The sequence below is a fragment of the Hordeum vulgare genome, unplaced genomic scaffold, assembly GCF_904849725.1.
Source record: "Hordeum vulgare subsp. vulgare unplaced genomic scaffold, MorexV3_pseudomolecules_assembly, whole genome shotgun sequence".
NCBI classification, from domain to species: domain Eukaryota; kingdom Viridiplantae; phylum Streptophyta; class Magnoliopsida; order Poales; family Poaceae; genus Hordeum; species Hordeum vulgare.
The window spans coordinates 1-13,445 of record NW_025422715.1 but is presented as its reverse complement, the minus strand read 5'-3'; the positions used below and the strand labels follow the sequence as shown (position 1 = coordinate 13,445).

The 13,445-nt window shown below is 36.7% G+C and overlaps 3 protein-coding genes and 2 non-coding genes across 5 annotated transcripts; 4 read left to right on the top strand and 1 right to left on the bottom strand.

The window, feature by feature from the left end:
* Positions 1-399: 399 nt before the first annotated feature.
* On the top strand, positions 400-487 carry TRNAS-UGA. The gene has a single exon. It is a non-coding gene; the product is annotated as a tRNA-Ser (tRNA).
* A 1,384-nt stretch (positions 488-1,871) lies between these two features.
* Positions 1,872-3,067, bottom strand: LOC123423127 (photosystem II D2 protein). The gene has a single exon (XM_045107785.1). The coding sequence runs from the start codon at positions 3,061-3,063 to the stop codon at positions 2,002-2,004; it is 1,062 nt and encodes a 353-aa protein (XP_044963720.1). The 5' UTR covers positions 3,064-3,067; the 3' UTR covers positions 1,872-2,001.
* A 977-nt stretch (positions 3,068-4,044) lies between these two features.
* On the top strand, positions 4,045-4,132 carry TRNAS-GCU. Its single transcript has one exon. It is a non-coding gene; the product is annotated as a tRNA-Ser (tRNA).
* A 4,348-nt stretch (positions 4,133-8,480) lies between these two features.
* On the top strand, positions 8,481-10,109 carry LOC123423125 (maturase K). Its single transcript, XM_045107783.1, has one exon. It carries the CDS (start codon positions 8,481-8,483, stop codon positions 10,014-10,016), a length of 1,536 nt encoding a protein of 511 aa, XP_044963718.1. The 3' UTR covers positions 10,017-10,109.
* Positions 10,110-10,452: 343 nt separating this feature from the next.
* On the top strand, positions 10,453-11,639 carry LOC123423128 (photosystem II protein D1). The gene has a single exon (XM_045107786.1). It carries the CDS (start codon positions 10,542-10,544, stop codon positions 11,601-11,603), a length of 1,062 nt encoding a protein of 353 aa, XP_044963721.1. The 5' UTR covers positions 10,453-10,541; the 3' UTR covers positions 11,604-11,639.
* Positions 11,640-13,445: the final 1,806 nt, after the last annotated feature.

Here is a 13,445-nt window from a genome sequence, read left to right as displayed (position 1 = left end):
TCGCAATTAATGCAAAAACAGCTAATTGGAAAGCAATAGTCATATTTCTAATCCTCCAAGCTACCATCAAATAAAGTTGACTACATATTTGATCCCTCACTTAACCAAAATTGTAAAAAAATACAAGAAGTAGGAGGGGTTTAATCATGAATCCATTGATTCTTCTCTTTAATTAAAATTTATTACTTAACCTCTTTTTTATTTGGATATGGGGGTGAGAGGAGGTTATTTAGTCTTTATTTCACAAGCGGGTATAGCGGATCCTGTATCCGTGTATACAGTATACAGAGATATATCGAAAAGGAACTTGTATCTGATATCTTTCTAGAGGTTAATAAATATTTTTATTTTTTATATGGCTATGTTCTATTTGTAGGAGTAAAATAAGGATTAGGCGGTGGAGAGATGGCTGAGTGGTTGATAGCTCCGGTCTTGAAAACCGGTATAGTTCTAGGAACTATCGAGGGTTCGAATCCCTCTCTCTCCTTTTGCTTATTGAATACGTTTGTTTCTTTCATTTTTTTTTATTCTGTCCCTTATCTTTCTTTCATAAAAAGGAATGAATGGCTCGGCTAGATAGAATAACCGAGCCAGAACAGAAAAAAAGTAGAACAGGTATAAATAAGAAAATCTTAGTTAAGAGGGTTCATGTAAAGAACAGGTTCCAAATCACGATCGATTCCCTTTTCAAAACCTGCTGCAGCAGCTCGGGCTCTTCCTGCATGCCATAAATGGCCCACAAAAAAGAAGAATCCTAGAACAAAATGAGAAGTTGATAACCAACTTCTAGGAGAGACATAATTAACTGCATTGATCTCGGTCGCTACGCCACCCACGGAATTTAAAGAGCCTAAAGGAGCGTGGGTCATATATTCTGCTGAGCGCCGTTCTTGCCAAGGTTGTATGTCTTTTTTCAACCTACTCAAGTCCAAACCGTTGGGGCCCCTTAGAGGTTCTAACCATGGAGCACGAAGGTCCCAAAAACGCATAGTTTCCCCTCCAAAGATAACCTCCCCAGTTGGGGAACGCATTAGATATTTCCCTAAACCTGTGGGTCCTTGAGCGGATCCCACATTAGCTCCAAGACGCTGGTCTCTAACTAGAAAAGTAAATGCTTGAGCTTGAGAAGCTTCTGGCCCGGTGGGTCCATAAAACTCACTCGGATAAGCTGTATTATTGAACCATACAAAACAACAAGCGATAAAACCAAAGACAGATAAAGCAGCTAAACTATAAGACAAGTAAGCTTCTCCAGACCATACAAATGCACGGCGAGCCCATGCGAAGGGTTTGGTTAAAATATGCCAAATTCCCCCAAATACACAAATAAAACCCAACCATACATGTCCACCAATTATATCTTCTAAATCATCTACACTAACAATCCACCCTTCTCCCCCAAAAGGAGATTTTAGTAAATAACCAAATATAACACTGGGACTAAGGGTCAAATTGGTAATTTTTCTTACATCTCCCCCCCCAGGGGCCCAGGTATCATATACACCGCCAAAATAAAGAGCCTTGAGTACTAGAAGAAAAGCACCTAGACCTAACAAAATTAAGTGAATACCCAAAATTGTAGTCATTTTATTTCTATCTTTCCAGACATAACCAAAGAATGGAAAAGATTCTTCAAGAGTCTCGGGTCCCAGAAGCGCGTGATAAATGCCACCGAAGCCTAAGACTGCGGAGGAAATTAGGTGAAGTACGCCAGATACAAAGTATGGAAAAGTATCTAGAACTTCCCCCCCTGGCCCTACTCCCCAACCTAGAGTAGCTAAGTGTGGAAGTAAAATCAACCCTTGTTCATACATGGGCTTTTCTGGTACGAAATGGGCCACTTCAAATAGGTTCATTGCTCCGGCCCAGAATACGATTAATCCGGCATGGGCTACGTGAGCTCCAAGTAGTTTACCGGACAAATTGATAAGTCTGGCATTCCCAGCCCACCAAGCAAAGCCGGTGGTTTCTTGGTCACGACCAGCTAAAACGAAAGTTCCATTAAAGAGCGTTTCCACGTGGTAGAACCTCCTCAGGGAATATAAGATTTTCATGAGGCTGATCCTGAGCTGCCATCCACGCACGAATACCCTCGTTTAAAAGAATATTTTTGGTGTAGAAAGTCTCGAATTCAGGATCTTCCGCTGCACGGATTTCCTGGGAAACAAAGTCATAGGCACGTAAGTTCAGAGCCAAGCCAACTACGCCAATAGCACTCATCCATAAACCGGTGACGGGTACAAATAGCATAAAGAAATGTAACCAACGTTTATTGGAAAAAGCAACACCAAAGATTTGGGACCAAAAGCGGTTAGCAGTGACCATTGAATAAGTTTCTTCAGCTTGAGTTGGGTTAAAAGCACGGAAGGTATTTGCACCATCACCGTCCTCAAATAGAGTGTTTTCTACGGTTGCTCCATGAATAGCGCATAGCAGAGCCGCGCCTAATACTCCGGCAACTCCCATCATATGAAATGGGTTCAACGTCCAATTATGAAATCCTTGGAAGAAAAGGATGAATCGAAATATCGCTGCTACGCCAAAACTCGGCGCAAAGAACCAACCAGATTGCCCCAGTGGATAAATAAGGAATACCGAAACAAAAACAGCAATTGGACCAGAGAATGAGATTGCATTATAAGGCCGCAATTGAACAGACCGAGCAAGTTCAAATTGGCGTAACATGAAACCTATTAGTGCAAAAGCCCCGTGGAGAGCTACAAAAGTCCATAGACCGCCTAATTGACACCAACGAGTAAAATCTCCTTGTGCTTCTGGCCCCCATAGTAGCAACAAAGAGTGTGCTAAACTATTGGCAGGGGTAGAAACTGCTGCGGTTAAGAAATTACAACCTTCCAAATAGGAACTTGCCAATCCATGGGTATACCAAGAAGTTACAAAAGTTGTCCCTGTAAACCAACCCCCTAAAGCGAAATAAGCACAAGGAAAGAGCAATAGGCCAGACCATCCTACAAAAACGAAACGGTCCCTTCGTAACCAGTCATCCATAGTATCAAATAGATCATTTTCTTCTTTAGGAACTCTACCAAGGGCTATAGTCATAGTGATCCTCCTATTCAATTACTTCAACCATTTCCGAGCACCTCATATCACTTTCCAAGGCATATGATAGTTTTATATCTGTGGACGATTTCTTTCTCGTTCAATGCCCTTTTTCAATGGTCTCGAAGAGAGAAATTTTCCATTTTTATCTATGGAGTCACAACCGAGGTCGTTGTAAATCCATGAATTTGATTCGATTTGTTTTTCTTATCTTATACTTATAGAAATAAACCTTTGAATTCAGCATTATTCCAAGACTCCTATTTCAAAGTCTATCTTTTAAGGGAAAAATGAAAATAAAAGTAACCCCTTTTTTCCCATTCCCTCTCTATTGCATGGGGGGAAGAACTAAAATGGAGGATTCTGAAAAAAAAAAGGACCTTCGAAATCAATTTTTATGTGTAGCGCAAAGGAGTTGCGATTTCTTCTTATTCCTATAGAACATCTAGTAACAAGAATATGAAATCGTAAATAGCGAAAAATTCTTGTCTTGCGCGGTCTAAGTCTAAGGAAATACGAAAAATTCGCTTATACAATTTCATCTACATCGAATTTATATATCAGAATAGCGGATAGAGGCATCATTCAAGGAGTCAGGTCTACTTACTTTATGCTTCTTTCCAATTTTATGGTGGATTTGATAAGAACCCTTTTTGCTTTCTTGATAAATAATCGACAAAAAAAAAAAAAGCGTTTTTTTATATATAGCTTGTTTTATTATAATTATAACAAGTCCTATATGGAAATGCCCGCTAAAGAGAAAATCTATTTGATTGTCTCTCGGTCAATATCGATTTTTACAAAGAAAAAACAAGAATTTTCTTCTTTTTTTTATTAACATTAAGAAAAAAGAATATAACTAAAATGGAATTGGCAATATAATTTTTATAGACTTTTGAAAGAAAAAAAGGGGTTTTTTGCAACCGTTATTTCTTATTTCTTGCCTATATCATATCACGGAAACCTTTCGCTTTGGAACGTGGAGAGATGGCTGAGTGGACTAAAGCGGCGGATTGCTAATCCGTTGTACAATTTTTTTGTACCGAGGGTTCGAATCCCTCTCTTTCCGCTCCCTTGGATCATTTGGGACTTTCAAACTGGAAAGAATTCTGACCCCCGGATTTTCTCATAGATAAATGTACGAAACAAATCCAATTTGTAAGAAAAAAAAAAAATTGAATTTTTACTCCTCGCGTCCAGGATTCCGTCCTGGATCATTAGATAAGAATCCAAAGATAAAGAGTGAAACAAAGAATATCACTACTGTATAAACAAAAAGTTTGAGAGTAAGCATTACATAATCTCCAAGATTTTTTTTTAAGGAATAGATTACCAGTTTTTCCTTACCACACGGATCCACTAGGATGGTTTTTTTTGATACCTAAAAATGCAAAAATGAATTCTGGAAAAAAATTGCAAGAATTCATTTATAATAAGAACTCTTATCAATAGCAAAAATAGGGTTAGGTGGTATTGAATAGGTATTGTGTAGGTACCTAAAGGTACCTGCTCAACCTAGGTGCAGGGGAGTAGAAAGGCTGATCCAAATTTATTGCTGTAGCTACCCATTCAATGTAGAATAATTTCAATTTTAGAATTGAGGGTTCATAATATAAAAATATAAAACTTCTCGGCTTTTACCCATTTTAATTTTTTTTTTTGGAATGAACACATCATTCAATTTGGCATACAGAGTACTAAAGATTTCATCGAAAACTTACAGCAGCTTGCCAAACAAAGGCTAATAGAAAAAAGAATAGAGGTATAACAGGCATAATATCCACGATTGGATTGAAAATAGCATAAGCTTCGGGCAATTTGGCAAAGAAAAAACTAGTAGGATAAAGAACAGAATTAAAACAGATACAGGTTAAACTAAGTATATTAGGCATAACAAGCATTTCATTCTTGTAGAGTAAATAATTGGATTTTGATTGAGTTATTTTTTTAAGGGAAAGAAGGAAAAGGCAGATTCAAAATCTTTTTTTCTTCGGACTTTCCCAAACACAAAATACCTCCTTGTATTCGCACTCTCAAATGAGAGTGGAATAAATTCGACTTTCATATAATATCTTAATAGAATTCCATGTAATGATCAATGCATTTTTTTGATTCTATATTATCTGCATGTGTAGAATACTAGCAAGAGAATATCTCTTCTTTATTTATGTAATTGAAATGGTATTGACGAATAACAAATAAACATAATAGTGTTTATTAGTGTCGCATAAAACCCGAAATGGGGCGTGGCCAAGTGGTAAGGCAGCGGGTTTTGGTCCCGTTACTCGGAGGTTCGAATCCTTCCGTCCCAGATTGTTTCTGATGAAACAAACGGTGAAATCATATAGTACTCCGTATGAGACAAAAGTTTATTAAAGAGAATAATGATATCTTATGTTTTCTCAGAAAACATAATAAAGTCTTAAGTCCAGTCAAATTGACTACCTTTATTTTCATGAAAAAAATGGGATCTAGCAGGCACATTCAGGATATGCCTCTACTATGATCACTTAATAATCACTTAATAATCACTTAATCATATTTTTTTCTTCCTTTTGGTCTTCGAGTCGAAGAAGTACCAAAAACAATTAACTACCAAAAACTTTCAATCTATTCATTGGAATAGTTTATTTAGTTATTATAGTTAATTGTTTTTGGTACGGAAAAAATATATTACTAATAGAATTCTAATTCTAGTAATTAAATGAATTAAACTTTTTTGGAGGTTGATAGTTTATTTATTGAGGAAGAGTCAATCCTTCTCTTCTCACTTCAAGATTGATCATCTCGAGCCATCCGTTGAGGGTGGAAATTTAATAATAAATAAGTTTTAAGCAAACTTGTTTAGTCGTCTTTTTCTATGTTTCATTCATATGATAGAATTCGAATATGGGTTTAAATAAATTGGATCTTGGCGGAGGCTTCCCGGATAAATACTTACTTTCTTTTATCCATATTGCTCCATAGATAGCAAGTTTTAATTTTAATTAGTATACAAAAAACAAAACCAATGACTATTCATGATTCCATCCATATTGGATCAATTTTCTATACCACTTTGCAATGAAAAGAGGAATGTTTGTTATGGTAAAACTTCGTTTAAAACGATGTGGTAGAAAGCAACGTGCGACTTGAAGGACATGATCGATTGTGGATTTTGCTATCCATCATTTTCCATAGTAATGAAAATGCTCTTGGCTCGACATAGCCTGTTCTATTCGTTCCGAACCAAATTTGCGCAGGGTTTAAGTAACATAGTACACGATGGAGCTCGAGAGGACAGAGTTTATTTTTTATCAAGGGAAAGAATCTAGGGTTAGTGAAAACTAATAAATTAGGCCAACTTTGTCAGTCTATCCTTAATATAGAAATAAATCGAAAGGTTAAAATACGAAGAAAGTCCAATAAAAGTATATCAGAATCAATCCCCCTTATTAGATTTCTATAGAAGAGATAAATGCTTTATCGAAGGAAATAAGAAAAAAGGGTATGTTGCTACTCTTTTGAAAGAAAAAAATAGGAATTCCCGAAGTAATGTCTAAACCCAAGGATTTCACAAATCAAAGATAAAGGATTCCAGAACAAGTAAACACAATTTTCAATTGTCTCAACAACAGAGTTGGATCAGAATAAGGAATAAAAGTCAATTCGTTCGAAATGAGACAAAGAAAAGAGTTTAAAGACGACTCAAAAATTTTTGAAGGATTTTGCCTTCGAAGTTTCTCAGGCAGAATTAGCCAACTTGAGTCATGAGTATAAATGAAATTTGTTTTTTCTGTAAGGAAATTAATGGACGTCATAGTCTAATTTCTATTATTATCGACAGAAATTCGAATCATTTTCTCGAGCCGTATGAGGAGAAAACCTCCTATACGTTTCTAGGGGGGGCGTTGTTTATCTACATCTATCCCAATAAGCTGTCTATCGAATCGTTGCAATTGATGTTCGATCTCGAAGAGAAGGAAGAGATCTTCGAAAAGTAGGTTTTTATGATCCGATAAAGAATCAAACTTGTTTAAATGTTCCAGCTATTCTCTATTTCCTTGAAAAGGGTGCTCAACCGACAAGAACTGTTTATGATATTTTAAGGAAGGCGGAATTCTTTAAAGAAAAAGAAAGAACTTTGAGTTAATTGAAGAACTAAATGAATAAAAAAGTAGGATAGGAGAAGATTATTAGTATTCCTCGTTGTCTAATTATTTAGACACAATTTACCTCTTTCTTAATCCTATTTGGATTTATATCGTGCCAATCCAACATAAGCCCCTATTTTATTTACTTTTTCTATCTAATTTGTTTTCTTACCATTGTATTTCCATTGACAAAGGTCTATTGAACAAATAGAATTTGTAGATAGATGGGTCTCTTTATCCTCACTCCATATTTAATTTTTCTGCTTACACTTCGCTCAAATGATAAGGGTGTTCCTCTTGCATGTATTCTCATACAATATAATATATATTTTTTTTAATAAAAATCGCTAAAAAAAGGAGAATTTGGCCATCGTGATTAGGGTCGCTCTTTTTTTTCACTTTAGTGGAATTTAACCGGACCTGTTCGTTTTGCCATTTGAGTGTTTTTCATGGTCGATAAAATCTTTCTTTTGATGTCTTGCTAGTTCAATGTTTTGACAGAAGCGCGCGGTGTAATTCCATTGATTTTTGGATTTCGATCGTATCTAAGATCCTTTTTTTATCTGGGTTGCTAACTCAATGGTAGAGTACTCGGCTTTTAAGTGCGACTATGATCTTTTACACATTTGGATGAAACAACAAATTCGTCCAGACTCTTGGTAGAGTCTAGAAGACCACGACTGATCCTCAAAGGTAATGAATGGAAAAAATAGCATGTCGTAATAAAATCAATCTTTTTTGAATGGAATCCAAAATTACGATTTTCTGGGTCTAGTGAATAAATGGATAGAGCCTGGCTCCAATTCTGGTAAAATAAAAAGCAACGAGCTTAACTTCCTAATTGGAAGGATTCCCCGCTCTAATTAGACGTTAAAAATAGATTAGTGCCGGATGTGGGGAAAGGTTGGGTTTTCCTATGAGTGGACCCTTTATTTTTTCTTTTTTTTTAGAAATCCTAATTATTCTTGATTATGGATTGAATAAGGGATGTTATGGATTGAATGTGTAAAAGAAGCAGTATATTGATAAAGAGGCTGTATTCCAAAGTCAAAAGAGCGATTGGCCTGCAAAAATAAAAAACTTGTTCTGTTCTTTTTTGTAATTTAGAACAAACATAAACTAATTCGGTAGAAAAGGAGCGGAAAAAGATCCGTGGATTAGACTCCCTTTCTTTCCAGGGTTTGTATTAAAAATGCAACACCCTGTTCTGACCATATTGCACTATGTATCATCATTCGATAAACCGAGAAATGCTTCTTCTCTCTGATTCAAGTAGAAATACAAATGGAAAAATTCGAAGGGTATTCAGAAAAACAGAAATCTCGTCAACAATACTTTGTCTACCCACTTCTCTTTCAGGAGTATATTTATGCATTTGCTCATGATTATGGATTAAACGGTTCTGAACCTGTGGAAATAGTTAGTTGGAATAACAAGAAATTTAGTTCACTACTTGTGAAACGTTTAATTATTCGAATGTATCAGCAGAATTTTTTGGATAACTCGGTTAATCATCCTAATCAAGATCGATTATTGGATTACAAAATTTTTTTTTATTCTGAGTTTTATTCTCAGATTCTATCTGAGGGGTTTGCGATTGTTGTGGAAATCCCATTCTCGCTACGGGAATTATCTTGTCCGAAAGAAAAAGAAATACCAAAGTTTCAGAATTTACGCTCTATTCATTCAATATTTCCCTTTTTAGAAGACAAATTTTTGCATTTGGATTATCTATCACATATAGAAATACCCTATCCTATCCATTTGGAAATCTTGGTTCAACTCCTTCAATACCGTATCCAAGATGTTCCATCTTTGCATTTATTGCGATTCTTTCTCAACTACTATTCGAATTGGAATAGTTTTATTACTTCAATGAAATCCATTCTTTTTTTTCAAAAAGAAAATAAAAGACTAGTTAAATTCCTATATAACTCTTATGTATCAGAATATGAATTTTTCTTGTTGTTTCTTCGTAAACAATCTTCTTGCTTACCATTAGCATATTCTGGAACTTTTCTGGAACGAATCCACTTTTCTAGGAAGATGGAACATTTTGGGATAATGTACCCTGGTTTTTCTCGGAAAACCTTATGGTTCTTTATGGATCCTCTTATACATTATGTTCGATATCAAGGAAAGGCAATTCTTGCATCAAAAGGCAGTTTTTTTTTGAAAAAGAAATGGAAATGCTACCTTATCAATTTCTGGCAATATTATTTCTTTTTTTGGACTCAGCCGCGAAGAATCCATATAAACCAATTAGCAAACTCTTGCTTCGATTTTATGGGATACCTTTCAAGTGTACCAAAAAGTCCTTTGTTGGTAAGGAATCAAATGCTGGAGAATTCATTTCTCATAGATACTCGAATGAAAAAATTCGATACCATAGTCCCCGCTACTCTCCTCATAGGATACTTATCAAAAGCTCAATTTTGTACTGGATCGGGGCATCCTATTAGTAAACCCATTTGGACGGATTTATCAGATTGGGATATTCTTGATCGATTTGGTCGGATATGTAGAAATCTTTTTCATTATCATAGTGGATCTTCGAAAAAACGGACTTTGTATCGACTAAAGTATATACTTCGACTTTCATGCGCTAGAACTTTAGCTCGTAAACATAAAAGCACGGTACGAACTTTTATGCAACGATTGGGTTCGGCATTTTTAGAAGAATTTTTTACGGAAGAAGAGCAAGTTTTTTCTTTGATGTTCACCAAAACAACTCTTTTTTCTTTCAGTGGATCACACACTGAGCGTATTTGGTATTTGGATATTATAGGTATCAATGACCTGGTCAACCCTCTTAATTAATCATTAGACAAAACTAATAAACAGGAAAGGGTTGATAAATGATCAAGAAAAAACTTTCATATTTTTCATTCTGAAATGTTCCTTTTATTATAATAAAGAGTAGGTGAATCAACTTACTAATTAAAAAATTAGTAGAACTTCCTCTTTGGAATAGAATATTGGCTATTTCTACATAGGGAAAGTCGTGTGCAATGAAAAATGCAAGCACGATTTGGGGAGGGATTTTTCTCTATTGTAACAAGGAAGAATTATCTACTCCATCCGACTAGTTCCGGGTTCGAGTCCCGGGCAACCCATATAGAAAAGACCCATCAAAGTTTTTAACTTTTACTCACTTCATTTACAAATACAAAATTATTGGTTTGGTTAATTTATTTATATGGATAGCCAATCTTTGGGCTGACTTGGTTGACATTGGTATATAGTCTATGTTATACTGTTAAATAACAAGCCTTCTATTATCTATATTCTAGTTAATACGTGTGCTTGGGAGTCCTTGCAATTTGAATAAACCAAGATCTTACCATGACTGCAATTTTAGAGAGACGCGAAAGTACAAGCCTGTGGGGTCGCTTCTGCAACTGGATAACTAGCACTGAAAATCGTCTTTACATCGGATGGTTCGGTGTTTTGATGATCCCTACCTTATTGACCGCAACTTCTGTATTTATTATCGCCTTCATCGCTGCCCCTCCAGTAGATATTGATGGTATTCGCGAGCCTGTTTCTGGTTCTTTACTTTATGGAAACAATATTATCTCTGGTGCTATTATTCCTACTTCTGCGGCGATCGGATTGCACTTTTACCCAATTTGGGAAGCTGCATCTGTTGATGAGTGGTTATACAATGGTGGTCCTTATGAGCTAATTGTTCTACACTTCTTACTTGGTGTAGCTTGTTATATGGGTCGTGAGTGGGAACTTAGTTTCCGTCTGGGTATGCGTCCTTGGATTGCTGTTGCATATTCAGCTCCTGTTGCAGCTGCTACTGCTGTTTTCTTGATTTACCCTATTGGTCAAGGAAGCTTTTCTGATGGTATGCCTTTAGGAATCTCTGGTACTTTCAACTTTATGATTGTATTCCAGGCAGAGCACAACATCCTTATGCATCCATTCCACATGTTAGGTGTAGCTGGTGTATTCGGCGGTTCCCTATTCAGTGCTATGCATGGTTCCTTGGTAACCTCTAGTTTGATCAGGGAAACTACTGAAAATGAATCTGCTAATGAGGGTTACAAATTTGGTCAAGAGGAAGAGACTTATAATATTGTGGCTGCTCATGGTTATTTTGGCCGATTAATCTTCCAATATGCTAGTTTCAACAACTCTCGTTCTTTACACTTCTTCTTGGCTGCTTGGCCTGTAGTAGGAATCTGGTTCACTGCTTTAGGTATTAGTACTATGGCTTTCAACCTAAATGGTTTCAATTTCAACCAATCTGTAGTTGATAGTCAAGGTCGCGTTATTAATACTTGGGCTGATATCATCAACCGTGCTAACCTTGGTATGGAAGTAATGCACGAACGTAATGCTCACAACTTCCCTCTAGACTTAGCTGCTGTTGAAGTTCCAGCTATTAATGGATAAGGTTTTTCTGCTAACATATAAGAATTTTTGAAGAAAGAAAAGACAAAAATACCCAATATCTTGTTCTAGCAAGATATTGGGTATTTTGAATCTTTTTTTTCTTCTTAATCTTTCTATTCAGAATTCAGTTAACGACGAGATTTAGTATCCTTTCTTGCATTTTCATAACTCGTAAAATGCCGAGTAGGCACGAATTCTCCCAATTTGCGACCTACCATAGGATTTGTTATGTAAATAGGTATATGTTCCTTTCCATTATGAATCGCAATTGTATGGCCAACCATTGTGGGTAGAATGCTAGATGCCCGGGACCACGTTACTATTGTTTCTTTCTCCTCCTTCATATTGACCTTTTCTATCTTTGCCAATAAATGATGAGCTACAAAAGGATTCGTTTTTTTTCGTGTCACAGCTGATTACTCCTTTTTTCCTTTTTAAAGAGTGGCATTCTATGTCCAATATCTCGATCGAAGTACGGAGGTCAGAATAAATAGAATAATGATCAACGGAAAAAAGAAAAAAATCCTTTAGCTGGATAAGGGGCGGATGTAGCCAAGTGGATCAAGGCAGTGGATTGTGAATCCACCATGCGCGGGTTCAATTCCCGTCGTTCGCCCATCGCATTATTGCAAATTCCAAAAATGCAATTTTCCATATTCCTAGTTACGTATTTACTTACGGCGACGAAGAATAAAACTATCGCTATATTTTTTCCTTTTCCTAGTTCTTCTTCCAAGCGCAGGATAACCCCAAGGGGTTGTGGGTTTTTTTCTACCAATGGGAGCTTTCCCTTCACCGCCCCCATGGGGGTGGTCCACAGGGTTCATAACTACCCCTCTTACTACGGGGCGTTTACCTAGCCAACACTTAGATCCGGCTCTACCCAAACTTTTTTGGTTCACCCCAACATTACCCACTTGTCCGACTGTTGCTAAGCAATTTTGGGATACTAAACGGACCTCCCCAGATGGTAATCTTAAAGTGGCCGATTTACCCTCTTTTGCAATGAGTTTCGCTACAGCACCTGCTGCTCTAGCTAATTGCCCACCCCTTCCACGTGTGATTTCTATGTTATGCATGGCCGTGCCTAAGGGCATATCGGTTGAAGTAGATTCTTCTTTTCTCTCAAAAAACCCCTTCCCAAACTGTACAAGCTTCTTCCAAAGCATACGGCTTTCTAGATGTATATGACGATCTCTAGACAGATGGATCTTATATGAATCATATGATGAAGTACCACATGAGTGGATATATAGGAAAGGAATCCAAATCTGCCGAATCGCTCATGTTATGATCTTCTACATCCTAGGTCTCTGCGTTCCGTCATCTGGCTTATGTTCTTCATGTAGCATTCAGATCGAATGACTCTATGAAATTACGTCGATACTTCCACATATTATGGGTAACGTAGGAGACATCCCTATTTTCCCCCGGGGGTCTTAATTACCACTGCTTAGCTTTCAATTTGCCTCTGACCATCAAATTAAATGTGAATAACCCGTCCTCCTCTCTTTGAAACAAGGGGCGCTTCCGGTTCTGTGCGTGCTTCAAACAATTTTGTCTTCTCCATATTACCATATCTCTAGAGTCAATAATTTTCTATGAGGAACTACTGAACTCAATCACTTGCTGCCGTTACTCAACAGTTTTCTGTTGAGGTCTATCCCGTAGAGGTAGTCAAATTGGATCAGTGATCGATTTCTAGGTTCGTCGTAAACCTAATTGGTTACTTCCAATTACGTAAATCAATAGTTCAAACCGCACTCAAAGGTAGGGCATTTCCCATTGATATAGGAACTTTTGTACCAGAAACAATAGTATCTCCAATTATAGCCCCTCTGG